We start from the raw sequence: 14,019 nt of genomic DNA, 5'->3' as shown, positions 1-14,019 counted from the left end.
TTTCCTGAGTGCTTTTTTTGTTTTCTTTGGTTTAAGTCTCTGAATACCCTAACGGGATATGTCATAGATATACGAGTCATGATAACCTGGGCTTTTAAATCTATTGATCTGTTTGGAAAAAAACTTTCATTCATCTTGCGTTCGCAATACTTATTCAAAGCGTTTTTATAGCTCCCAATAAATTTGCTGACTACACAGTTTCTGAGCAGTTTGATCTATACGGTAGAACTGGTTTTTGACTTTTGTCTATATTTCCAACAAGTATAATTAAAAAAAGCATTAAGTCTAAAAATTTGAATTTTTACATCATTTGGAACTTCTGTGGTAAAAAGCAAACCCGGTGAGTTATATTTGTTATGTTTGTCAACCGTCGCGGGTTACAGGTTATACATCCAATTTCGCCTAATCCGGATTATCGGATTATGGAGGCGGGACGGGTGACTCGCGTCAGACGAAGTGGGAATGCTGTTTTTACCGTTGCTTTGCCTTCTTCAGCGCCGTAAGTGCACACATGTGTGCGACATGTAGCTTAAAATACTGCAAACGTATTTTTATTCGCGATGTATTAATTTTCGCGAATCCTATTTGGGAGCGAGTATTAAATTTCGCGATATCAGGTCTGTTTACTTCCGCGGGATCAATGTCAAGCTGTGTTCGCGAGTAAAATTTTTCGCGATTTTTTAGCGGTCGCGAGATTCACGAAAGTTAGTACATCGCGAATAAAAATACGTTTGCAGTAGTGTGCGGGAAACTACCTAAGTGCACTGCAATCACAGCCGTAACACAAAACCGTCTGGCCGGACGGTGTGTTGTGAAAGCTTATGTAGCAGCGTCCCGTAACACAAAACCTCATTTTTGGAGCGTGACTTCGACGCCGTTCGTCGCGCCAGCGTTAATAATCTACGCGATTCCACGCAACGCAAAGTCCGCTCGTGTTATCACAGCCATGCCGCGATACCCGTCCACATACACTGCTTTATCATCTCACAAACACGCGCGACAGATGACGTCGCTTGCGACGCTCTCTGCATGTACGTGTTTCGTTGAAACAGCAGCATCATGTCGACGATGAAAAACGGGACAACCATTAAGATCGGCGTCAAGATACCGGACCGCGACGCTGAACTTTTGGAGGTGGACCTGAGCGCCCCCTTAGCGGATTTCGTCGAAGACCTTTGCAGACGAGAAGGAATTACGAATGCGCAAGATTATGCTCTCGCGTTTGCGGATCGCAAGACTGGATACATCGTCGAGTCGAGGAAGCAAGACATCAAGAATGGCGACCTGCTTCAGCTCACACGCTCTCCATCCAAGGTGCGGCAGGAAATCATTGAGAAACTCAGCTTTGGTGCCATGGACGGTAAAGCTTTGGCTTTGGGTATGTTGCACGAACGGGTGACTGACCCAGTCTTCGCCAGAGAGTTCACCAGCAACAACGGGCACAAGCTGCTCGTAAGTGCCATGGAAAATGGATTTTTTAGAGGCAAGATAATGGGCAAGGCTTTGCAGTGCTTTGAGGGCCTTATGGATCATAACATTCTCTCGTGGGATATTGTGAGTGAGAAGTTCGTGACCCGGCTGATAAGACACGTGAGTTCTTCTTCTCATATCGATAACATGACCGTTGAGACGTCACTGTCCATATTGGAGTCGGCAGCCACGCAACGCTTCGATCTCTACACCGTTATACATACGACGATGCCCTTTGGAAATTACGTCAACTTTGTAGGAAACGGTTCGATACCCGTGCTGAAAAACGCGCTCGCGCTTTTGAACATTGTGTTCAAAAGAGCAGAGCACGCGGGACAGCGTGCTCTAGAAGGGCTCATATTAAAATTCGGGCTTAAGAACATGATATGGCACCGTTTATCTCACATGACTCAAGTGGATATTGAGCTGGCCCACCAACTATTCGTGATGCAGTCTCTCCTCCTGAACTTGTACCAAGAAATGAGAACTTCGGTGTTTGATTTGAAAGACACGAGTCACGAGCAAAAGATCAAGTTGCTGCTGAAGTATGGGTTCGACATTGATCCAGACGACCAAGAAGCACCCGGAAACCGTTCTTCGAATCGCTTCTCGGCTGAATTCAAGACGCTTGGGATCAGGTACACTGCGGCGCCAATCAAGGACTTTATGAAGCCATGCGGAAAATTAGCATTACATTCTCTCGCATATTTCGCGGAGCACGATAGCTCGAGTTTCTCGAGACTGGTACAGGAGAACAGTAGTTCGTCGCAGGAACACAGCTGCCCCCTCGCTGCCAGCAGCATCAAGCTCGCCGAACTCCTCTGCAACCTCTTCCACATCGGAGAAACCGTGGCGGATCAGGGAGTCTTCTACCCCATGTTCTTTTCCACTCGCTACTTTTTAGAAGAACTCTTCATTGTGGGAATGAAGCTCGTCTTCAAGACCTGGTGCGAAATGAGGGCGACGACGGAAGACATCGACAAGGTGTTCGGCATCGTTCGCGAACAAATCATCCGTACTCTAAAAAGCGAGCAGAACAGTCCAACGATCCAGGACTTCAGGAGGTCCTTATGGCAGATGCCCTACTCGGTAGTTGTCAGCGAGCTGCAGAAGGAAAGAGCAGAGAGGGAAGAATGGGAAAGTCAGTCTGCGGCCGTGCGTCAACTGCGCCGATCGCTCGTGCCCGATGTCATGGAGCTGGTTGAGACGAACAGGCTGAACTTTCTCTGCAGGGGAACCATGTTTCAACGCTACACACAAAAGGGCCAGAGGCTGAAGGACAAGTACTGTTACGCGATGCTCTCTCACAATCACAAATATCTTCACTATGGCGAATGCGCTGCCGACGACGAGCCGATACTCGAAGAGCTGCAACACAGCCAGATGGTTTCAGAAATAGCAGGATTATACACCGGGGCGGACTGTCCCCATGCTCGGAAAGGCAACAAGGCCATCACCGACCTGGCCTTCTCGATTGTTCCTCGTTACGAAGAGCCCCCGCTGAACTTTGTGGCGCCAAACGAAGTTGTGTTCCAGTACTGGATAGATGGACTGAATGCTCTGATCGGACGTCCCATGACCAGTGAGGAGACCCAGAGGGACTTGGAGACGCTGTTGCACATGGAGATTAAATTGAGGCTGCTTGAGACAGAAGGACTGAGCATTCCGGAAGTGGCGCCTCCTATTCCTCCTAGTCCAGAAAACTATGATTTTCATATTTGAAAGTCTGCCATTGATATCAACGGATAAAATGAAGCGCCACAAGGAAACAGTGAGACGTTTCTTCAGGTCCAAGTTCCAATGCTACCGCGTAGAAGATGCTTTGGGTCAGGATCGGAACATTCATGCTATGCACCATGACGTGAATGAACATCATGGTTCGAGTGAACGTTAGTGTTCGAATGTACGGGGTGCTGCAGTCTTGTGGGATTGAGAGTGCGTGGTGTACCCTATTTTCAGTCGTCTAAAGATCACCCTGGAATGTGTTTTCTTTCTTTTTTCTTTTACTCTAGTCACAGCAGCCATCCTCAACAAGGGAGACGCCCCGTCAACCATGTGAAAAGGATTGAAGCCGCACGCGTCCGTCGTGGGGTAGCTCGCAGTGGGGTAGCTGCTGCGGCGTGTCGCGCGCGATTCTGGAATAGAAGCTGGTATAAAGCGTAGGTCAGCGCGTCACCGCGATGCGTTGCACATTTCGTGAGCTGCAGGGAGTAACACGTTGAACCGAGAAGCTTAGCATCTCTATAGTGGTGTATATTACAGCGGCAACTGTATATGCGCGGAGTTAAGCATCGCATATAGCGTGCGTGCGCAGTGTGTCCCTGTCATCGCGGCGCGTAGAGTCACGGACGGAGCTTGATCTGCGAAGGTGGCGTGATGCTCACCACGTTGGGTATCACGTGAGGTGTCGTGATGCAGGTGGCGGGAACGGAAGGCAGAATATGCCGGGAGTTTCGCCAGAGGCAGGTTTTTAGTGCAGACCTGATTGCTGCGAGGAAGGCGCGGAATGCAGAAAGGCGAACAGCTCGTATTGCATTGGTAAGATATAATTTCGAAATATTTACATATAATATGTTAAGAACTCTCAAACGCAGAGAAAGAATCATGTTAAAGTCTGCCCGCAATGCGTAGCGACACAGTTGTCGCTGTATTTCAGCCGCGAGTACCAAAGGTTGCACAGCTATACTCGGAATTATTTTTTTACAAAAATGCTCACACATTCCTTAAAATCTATAAAACTCTTAATGTGGGGACAAAGACAAGGGCGTATACAAAGAAGACGAAGATACAGCACTGAACACAGCCTCTAGCCCGCCATACAGCTGTATACACGCGTATACAGGGTGTTTCAGTTAAATCCCCGGGCTAAATAATTCGCGAACGGGTGCACCAATCGAATAACTTTCTTTTTTACAAGTATCTGTCCAATACCGCCTACAAGATGCGCACCGCGTGAATGAGCGGGAGGCGCTCATTATTTAAAGAAAAATGCAAATGAGTTTCGTAAAAAAGCGTAACTTCTAAAGCAGGGCGCTGTCGGTATTAAAATGGGTACTACACCTTTTGGGACCTTCAGTGGACACCTTTCAGAGAAAAATCTGCCACCGAAGCGGGTCATTTGTTGCAGTAATTAATTGGTTTCGGTTTACGTATTTTTGTCGCGGCTGGTCGCGGCGAAGCGCAAAAGGACGTAATTCATTGGTGTAATTCATTGGTGTAAGGACGTAATTCATTGATGGATAAGGGAGTGAAAGAGCGTCTTTTTGCGCTTCGCCGCGACCAGCCGCGACAAAAATACGTAAACCGAAACCAATTAATTACTGCAACAAATGACGCGCTTCGGTGGCAGATTTTTCTCTGAAAGGTGTCCACTGAAGGTCCCAAAAGGGGTAGTACCCATTTTAATACCGACAGCGCCCTGCTTTAGAAGTTACGCTTTTTTACAAAACTCATTTGCATTTTTATTTAAATAATGAGCGCCTCCCGCCCATTCACGCGGTGCGCATCTTGTAGGCGGTATTGGACAGATACTTGTAAAAAAGAAAGTTATTCGATTGGTGCACCGGTTCGCGAATTATTTAGCCCGGGGATTTAACTGAAACACCCTGTATACAGTGTCTTTTTTTTTTTCGATGCAGATTTTTCATTTCAAAAAACTATAAGGGCTATAGACATGCTGTTTTCACTTCTATCACCTCAACGCCGGCGAACGTTCTTGGCCACATGTTGGTTAACCGTCAAATGACTAATTACCTCAAGATCGTTAATTAACTTTTTAATTATAAAAACTGCGAAGTTGTCCCAATAAGAACATCTGTTCCCTTCGGTGACCCGATATCGCAGCCCTTTTGAGAACAAAAATCCGTTCGATAGAGCGTCCGCAAAAAATTCGTGAAGGAACATCGTTTTTTTCTTTATTTTGTTCATTGCGCATCTTCGGAGACCCGTCTTTCCTTCACCCCCAATGTCAGAGGGTTGAAAGAGCACACTGTCGCCTCCTGCGTCCTGGAAAAAGATTAACAGAAAATGCTGTTAATGGTAATTAGTCATTTGACGGTTCAGAAACATATGGCCAAAAACGTCCGCCGGCCCAGAGATGATAGAAGTGAAAACAGCATGTCTATAGCGCTTATAGTTTTTTTTAAAATGAAAAATCTGTATCGAAAAAAAAAAGACACCCTGTATAATCTTTGTCCATACAAAAATAATAATAATGGTGCCGTGATGTTACACGTAAGGTATCAGGTCCCTGTAACAACAAAACTGTAAAACACTGAAGCTTTACAGTTTTGTTGTTACTTTTGCCAAGTGGATCTAGACTCAGCCCTCTACATTATTCGACTGTATCAGGTCCTTCAAATTCGCGTTCGAATCTCCGCCGTGGGGAGGACGACACTGTGGGCCTGCTCTTCCTTGAGTTGCGAGAGCAGAAGTATTTTTGAAAGGCGATGTTGTCGTGGACTGCGCATTGTCCCATCATGCAGTTTTCAATAGAATATTCTTAGTGGACAACTATGCCCGTGACGAACAGCCACACGCGACGAATTCGTATGTCCCTGTACGGCCGAACTTCTGACGAATGGACCTAAGCGAATTACCCTGCGATCGGGCTGCGGAGTTCCCATTCAGGAGTCTGAATGATTCCGGAATCACTTCAGCTTTATCAGAACCTGGTATGGAATGGGAATCAAAATGAAGTACGTCCCGGCATGCTCGTGAAGCAGAGGGGCTATCTGTGCCAGCGAGGCTTCTAGAGCTTTAGAGGCTCCTCGTGAGACATAGCCGAAGGAGAGATGGCGTAAACTAAAGTCAGACGCTGCCTATATCTGCGCCATCCCTGCCCTTCATTGATGCACTAGTATGGCGTCGCTAGAAAGACTATTCTGTAGTTAGACTTTACGGTGAGTGTTATTGGGTGCTGGGACTCAAAGGTGCGAGGAAAGAAAGTGGTCCACAAATGGCCTTGTGTGCGGTAACCACGTACCCAGGGTGCGGTCACCACGGATCTGGAGAGGGTCATCATAAGCCGTATTTCTCAAAATTAGAAATTACATTACCGACGACGAGACTACGACGAGACGAGATTACTATGTGAAACATGTGGATTTCTATGCCATAAATTAGACGGTGTGTCAAGACACAAGGTTTAGTCTTCAGTAGCACTTCTATTTTTATTTTGTGTTTTTGTGTGGCGCTTATTTTATTTAGTCCATTAAACGAAGGTACCTCAAGGATCCTGTACGCGAAATTTCAATCCTGCTTGCGAACGTTGTGCATTCTATCAATTTTTGAAGATCTGCTGACCCCCCCCCCCCCCCCCCCCCCAGAGTTTCGATGACGCGAGGAGCAGGTGACGTCACGTGTTCCACACAAATAGCAGTGACGTTCTGGAGAGAGCGCTCGTCTCCTTGCAACGATGCCGGAGTCCGGGGAGGGACACGTGGTGGAGAAGTCACGTAACGCTGATCCAAAGAGGGGGGAAATGGGAGAGATGTTTCTTCCTCGAAGGGTGGGGAGGAAATGTCACGTGATAGAGCCGAGCCACGCTCCTCCTCCGCTCCACCTCCGCAGCGAGATGCAAAAAGTGAGCCCCCCCGGAAGACGCGAAGGGCAACAACGTTGCCAGGTGAGAGCCGGGCGCTCCGTCTGAGCATTACATGTCGTCAGATTGGTCAAAAATAAAAATTAACTTTTCTCCAACTTTCGCTCCACGTAGAGCAAAGATATTTTGCAGGAATGTAAAGTGAGGCAAGCTGATTTCAGTAACATAATTTTAGAAGTATTCTGAAGACACGTGATTTAGCCCGTGGTGGTGCTTTAAAGGAACTGTAAAGTGAATTTCAACCCAGGGTTATCTTATGATTTTATGAAAGCCTAGGAAGAGTACATCTCAGTTACGAAATATTTCTTTTTAAATCCCTTCTTTCTTTGAGTAATCGAATTTCAAAGATTGCATTCGAGCGCAAAGCTAAGTACTCCCTCAGACACAACACTGGGTTGGCTCGTGTCGGCTACGGCTAGTCTCGCTTTTCTAATCCGCCTCCCGGTCTGTGGCGAAGGCGTATTGTTGTTTTGAGGTCCACGTCGTGTGATGTTGATTTTTCCAAACTTGAATGCCCTCGAGCTTGCGATAGTCCAGCAGTCACGCCCGCAAAACGGTTGTTCGTACGAGTGCACGCGGTAGACGCAGTATGACACGACATCATCCGCAGAATCGTCGACGGAGGATGAATTACCGTCATAGCAGTCACCTAGCCGCCGTGGGAAACACTCTTCATGTGTAATGAAAATGTTGAGAACCTCGCAGCGGAAATATGGCATTGCTCTTTCGGTTCAGGTGTCCTTGTGGCAGATGCATGCTGATGCCGACGGCAGAAGAATGCCTTTGTTGCCGCGAAATGAGACGTTACTGAAGCAGCACAGCGGTTGCATTTCAAGAAATCTGTACTTTAAAATACTGTGATTGAAGACTGAGTTGCTCCAGGTATCCTCTGCTACGTGAGAGGAAGCGACGAGTACGCTGTTAAGAGGAACAGCAAAGTGAACAAGTGAGTTCATCCATGTGTGCCTTCGATTTGTTATTAGTTAAGTTACATATCATAATTTTACGTTGTCCATGATACATGCAGGAAGTTTTGGTACGTTGCCTATAAACAGTTTACCAGGTGGCTCTGGGGACCATTAGGAAAGCTGAAAGCACTGCAGAAAAGTCCTCGAAGCATGTGCTGTACATGCCATAAGGGAAAACTTTCCTTCTGAGGCATACAAAGGTTTTTGCCTTTTTGACGTGTGATGCAGTAGGTGCTGTCTGACCATGTATATGTCTGTTTGCTTTCACTGAGATGAAGCTCTCAATTTTCTTTCAGGTGCTTGAAGGCAGCATTAAATGCCTCCCATCTTGACAGCAGTACACTGGATGGTTTGATCGTGAACACTGCTTTATCACAACAGTATCCCTTTCATGAACAATAGAGGTCTGCCATATACCCTTCTGGAATAACCAGACAGCCGTTACACAGTAAAATACATTCTACAGACATCAAGGCTTGTAATGTTGCTTTATTGATCACTGTGTTTATGAATGAGCATACAAGAGATAGCAGTAAACAAGCAAACAATGAAGGAGAACATCCCCATATTGGTTCACACCACCGCAGCCAGAAACACAGACAAAAGGCACACACAAAACAGGACGAACTGCAACTCACGACTACTTTACTGTTGAACACACATACACTCTTAAATACCAGAGCAGGCACCTGTTCCCCTATGTATCTGACCTATTTTTTTAGATAACAAAATTCCTCCTGTATGAGGGCGATAGAGGGAGCGCTGACACATTTTTCTCCTTTTTCCTCAATCAAGAATGCTTCGTATATCTCTCGATCCTGCTGTGATCGGAGATTAATTTCTATTGAGGTTTTATCAAAGGCAGGCGAGCATCCACATCTATCGCAGTGGAATGCCAAGTGGCCCGACGGTGGCATCCCTTTCAACAACGTCGCGTGCTCACGTAACCTAGTATTGATACACCTGCCCGTCTGGCCGATGTACACTCTTCCACAGGATAGCGGAATACAATAAACCACACACTGGCGGCAATCAACCCATCTGTTTTTGTGTTTGGTGTTACACACATGTCTTTTTTGTCGCTTGTTCACCTTAGGGCAAAGACTATACAACTTGCAAGGGGCTGAGATCAAAACAGGAACATTATGTCTGACACCTACTTTCTTTATGTTATGTGCAAGTCCGTGAAAATAGGGAATTGAGACCGGTCTACCCTCCACCCGGCTCCCACCAAGCTTCGGTAAGCCCTTACATTTCCGAACAAGGCACTCTGCCACAGAGATGAGTAGATCCTCGGGATAACCCCCAACCCGCATTTTTTCTAGCTGAGACTCGAAACTCCCCTGTTTCTGGCTGCGGTGGTGTGAACTTGTCATGTACCGACTTCCCCAACTTCGGACCCTCAGTGACTATATCCCCATACTGTATTCATATCAATTTGCAAGTGCTACTTCACACCAACCAGTAACGCAATGTATGTATGCTTTTTTTTTATTCTGTGCAGTGCACAGGTGTTTGCCGCAAACACGTTCCAGTCCATAAGCTCTAAGAGAACATAGGCTATCACCTTGCCTATAATTGATTTATATATTGATATAGATATATACCGATTCAGCTGCGATCGTATCAAGGGTCCATTTCTACGTTCCACATTGCAACACTAGAACCCACAAAACATTTTATGTATGTGGTAACAGTTACAAGAAATCGCCTTCTTTGAGGCTTCAGATTGTATATAACTCCCATTCCGGGGTTTTTGATCTGTTCAGTGGTGACCTATTTGGGGTCGTACGCCAACTTCGATGCCTCCTTCATGATGGGTCCAAAGCTAGGCCAGTTGTTGTCTCGCCATCTACATGGTTTTGTCTTTGTCGTAGTATTTGTTTTTGTTTTATCGTATGTAATTATGGCGTTTTAATTCATTTCTTTGTATTGACTGTCTGTATGGTGCACCATTAGGGAGGCCCTCTGGCCATTCATGGGCACCAGAAAAATAGAAATAAATAAATACATAAATATAACACCTCGCGTTCATGACTTTATCAGTATAAGAAGGCCTTACATGGGGTCATGCCAATCAATAGTGGCTTCTCTTGAGAGGCATACCTATCATTGACAAAAATTTTAGACCTTTTCTGTGTCTGTGCACATCCATCTTTGCAACACTTTCTCAATTTCTTATTATAAATTTCCCATGTTTTCCCTCATACCAGTCCAATTGCAGCCATTGGTACGGGCTCAGGCCTTTTGCAGACCGCTACTATTTCACTGTAGCTCACATCTTTGCAAGTTGTTGGTGTTTCACTCCTGAGGTGATCTACATCCTCTGCGAAGATAAGATATGGTCATGGCTAAGTGTCTTCCCTATGCTCTTTATATCGAAACATGGCCCCTCATGGCTGTCATGGCTGTTGAAAGCGTGCCAGGTCAAACCTAGACACATTATCTCGAAGCTTCTATACATTGTTTCCTGAATGACAGCTGATTTGTATACGTAAGCTCATACTTCTCCACATGCTATGTAGAAGCTCTGCATTTCCCTCAGAATTGGAACTACACCTGTAAAGGTGGTTACAAGTACGCTGCATCCACTGGTTTAGCTCAGCACGTGCACGGCACTTGATTGCAGGTTCGAGCTTTTTCTTAACTCATCGGTATCTTAGCCCTCTGTTACAAGGTCCTCTTGTGGACTACATCGCCACTAAGCATTCCTGAGCATGGCATTTGCATATTGCAATTGTACAAGCTTGTTCTTTTTACCTTTTACTACATGTACCTTTTATGTCATTGTTGCAGATAGAAGTATTGTAACTGAAAATTCAACTACGCAATGCCTGTGTGCCTTGTTTTGTATTATTTTTTCGTGCCCTCAATACTTTCTAACAAGAATTTGGATTTCCTCCTCACTACCTTCTTTATTCCCTTTCTCTAATGTACATCAGTATAAATATCTGTACCATGTGTGTCTGTATCATACCTAATGAAGGACAGACTCTATTCGAAAGCTTGTGTTTCAGTAAGATTATTTGGATGTTTCAGTCTCTCATGACCGTGAGTTGATAATCCTACCTGTGTCGCGAAATGGAGCCTGCGACCTTTCTGGTAGGTGTTGTAGGTGAGGTATGTTGAGGTGACTTCAATATTAATTAGCTCGAGTAACCACAGAACTGGTCAACAGCAAATACTACAAGGTGTCATTTGAATCTGTGAAAACATAAGGCACTATGAATTCACACCTTGGCTACACTGGTCCCATTGAAAAGGATTGTGCAGGACAGCAGGATGTTCCCTGCAGCCATCTTGTTGACTTCTGGCCGACGTTGTTGTGTTCACTTGGGCACTCTGCTTTTGTGGTGAGAAGCGTGATGCGAACATCAGTGGCCTCTTTGTGAGATGCACCGGAAGTTCTGAATATGATGCACATTTGATGTACTTCTTCTGGTCTGGTGAACCAGAGGGCACAACACTGCAAAGTAGAAGATATTTTGGTATCTGCAAACTTGTATCAGCAGGCCATTCAAAACTGTTGTCTTCAGATTTCCAGAATGACTCAACAGCTGGTTCCACCAGTGGTGAAGATATCGTCATATCATGCACCTGCAAGGCATGCAGAAGTTAAAATGTTAAACAAAACAAGAGCTTGACCCACCTGTGAGCATGAGTGTGTATGGACCATAGATGTTGAATTCATCACTGGATAAAGGTTGAGAGGTGTTGACGGTAAATCATGCGTTGACACCCTTTTACTTCTGAGTTTCACATTCTTGTCAGTCACGATGGAAGCCTGTGTCGCTGATATGAATGAAGAATGCAGTCAGTATCTATAGCGCATAATTTATTTGACACTTATATTCTCCTGCGAGAGCTCGGGGCTGCCCAGGGGAAGGGGGATATTGCGTTTGGTACATTACGCAGCGTAGGCATCACAAAAATCGATTTGAATTTCAGGTGAACCACACATATGTATTATTCGTGTGTATCGGTACATACATACCTCATCTGCACTGGTGTTCGCATCCTCAGACGTCACATGTTGAAACACTGGTGTCGGGGTCGGGGCTGCCGTCCGTGTGAGAAGTTTTCGACCATCCGCTGCTACCATTTCGTACGAGTCGTCAGAGAAATGGGTTGAGCAAATACGGCGTGGCTCACGAACGTCTTGACCAAGCGCTTGCAACAACTTTCGTTTCCGTGCATTTTCCATTGGAATCTTGTGGTACACAACGTCCCTTGTCCAAAGAGCACACTTGGTGTATCCCCGAACATTACAGCAGATACCTGGCATCGTCTCAGGTGAAGCTTTGTTCAATTTCGGCACGAAATGAACTTTTTTGCGTACACAAACCTCGCAAGGCCGCAATAAACGCCGTCGCCGTGCAATATGGTTGGGAGGCAGTGTTGCCAACATTCTAGACGAATGATCCGCCAAAGTAGCCAATCGATTCCGCCAGAATCCGTTAAATTTTGCGAAGAAGCCGCTAAAATCCGCTTAACGCTGAAAAGTGCATGAACACGTTGAGATCTATGTATATTTCACCTCTGTTTATGATGTTCGGGATCGTGTTTCGCATTCTCGTTCATTTCTTCTTCGTCGTACCGGGGAGGGCGTACTCGAAGCAGCTCTTCGCGTGCCATCTCAAGCCCGTGTCTTGACCATGTCCGGCTTCATTTTATTGCGCAACTTGTCCTTTATCAAGTTCAGCTAGCTGAAGGCGCCATGAAGATCATCCTTGAAGTGCCTATAAAGCACGTTCTTCAAGGTAGCTGAACATTTGGAGCGATACATCTTTTATTCCTTTGTCTGGAATTTTCGCACTGTCCGGGAAAGACTTGTAAAGTTCCCCGACATGATCGGCGGTCAGCACTGAACTGTGTTCAGCAATAAAAAACTCTGTCCCGCCTTCAGCCTCATGCGCTGGATCGACTTTCCCCGGGGCGATGCGAACTTTCTGTTGACCGGACGTGAAATGACTGCTTCGTACCCAGCACAGACTCACACCAGCACTACACCGAAGAACTAGAACCAGCAATATACCGTTTCGTCCAATCTGCCGTCGTTCTGAACGGTTCCTTAGCACAGGGTCCCGAAGCCATTCCTTGCAAAGCTTTTGTGTGTAACTCACTTTTGGCATTTCAACAAACTAGAAGAGTGCCATAGACTCTAGTGAAGAAGAGAAACGAAGCCACATCGCATTGGGAACAGCAATCGGCAGACTTTGTGGGCTACCACAAGAGGGAGCAAGATGTCCATACAAACTTTAATTCGTGTTCTGGTGCAAAATCTCGGGTTATGTGTCATCATTTCCCCTAGTCAACAATGCTGTGCTGGGTGAGAGCAGCATTTAAGGCCTTAGTAGTTAGGGCCTTAATTTCACGCCCTAAGGACAGAGCAAAGTCGCTTCTGTCCGGCGCGACATTACGGCCCTAACATATAAGACATTAAATGTTGTCATCTGACCGAGGTATTGGTGGTGTGTTCTCCAAAACAGATCAAAAAGGTTCTACCACAAAGGAAAGAGAGCGAATCGAAAGTGAGCTTTTTGCGCGCAAACAGCCGTCAGATACCAAATTTCAGGTGACTGGTTTCGGTTCGGAAGTTAGCATACTGTAGGGAATAAATTGATTTTTCGGGCTTTTTAGCCAAAATGCGGCGAAAGTCTGAATCCGCTAGAATCCCCTAAATTCATCCAGGACCCCGTCAGAAATTCCGCTAGCCGCTAAAGACATTTTTTCCCCGCTAGATGCAAGTCGAATCCGCCAGATCTGGCGGGAAATCCGCTAAAATGGCAACACTGTTGGGAGGAGAGAAGACAGAGGGCGCTGACCGCGCTGACGGTATTTTGGTATACTGTTTCTTCGATATTTTGAAGAATTGTCTCGGTAATTCTTGTGATTCTAAAAGTAGTGTTTATTGGAGATTAGTAGCGGGTCGTAAGTTCATTGTGTATTACTTAGGTATCATGTGACAGGAGTACTCCC

The 14,019-nt window shown here is 45.8% G+C and overlaps 1 protein-coding gene and 2 long non-coding RNA genes across 3 annotated transcripts; 2 read left to right on the top strand and 1 right to left on the bottom strand.

The window, feature by feature from the left end:
• Positions 1–978: 978 nt before the first annotated feature.
• On the top strand, positions 979–3,455 carry LOC135400312 (engulfment and cell motility protein 2-like). The gene has a single exon (XM_064632138.1). It carries the CDS (start codon positions 1,060–1,062, stop codon positions 3,190–3,192), a length of 2,133 nt encoding a protein of 710 aa, XP_064488208.1. The 5' UTR covers positions 979–1,059; the 3' UTR covers positions 3,193–3,455.
• A 3,324-nt stretch (positions 3,456–6,779) lies between these two features.
• On the top strand, positions 6,780–10,068 carry LOC135400310 (uncharacterized). Its single transcript, XR_010424583.1, has 2 exons — positions 6,780–8,018; positions 8,100–10,068. It is a non-coding gene; the product is annotated as an uncharacterized LOC135400310 (long non-coding RNA).
• Positions 8,510–12,435, bottom strand: LOC135400311 (uncharacterized). The gene is made up of 3 exons (XR_010424584.1): positions 12,035–12,435; positions 11,690–11,832; positions 8,510–11,637 (listed from the first exon to the last, which is right to left on the bottom strand). It is a non-coding gene; the product is annotated as an uncharacterized LOC135400311 (long non-coding RNA).
• Positions 12,436–14,019: the final 1,584 nt, after the last annotated feature.

Source organism: Ornithodoros turicata, chromosome 7 (assembly GCF_037126465.1).
Source record: "Ornithodoros turicata isolate Travis chromosome 7, ASM3712646v1, whole genome shotgun sequence".
Classification (NCBI taxonomy): domain Eukaryota; kingdom Metazoa; phylum Arthropoda; class Arachnida; order Ixodida; family Argasidae; genus Ornithodoros; species Ornithodoros turicata.
Note: the sequence above shows the minus strand (reverse complement) of the source record. Positions and strands in the feature narration are given on the sequence as shown.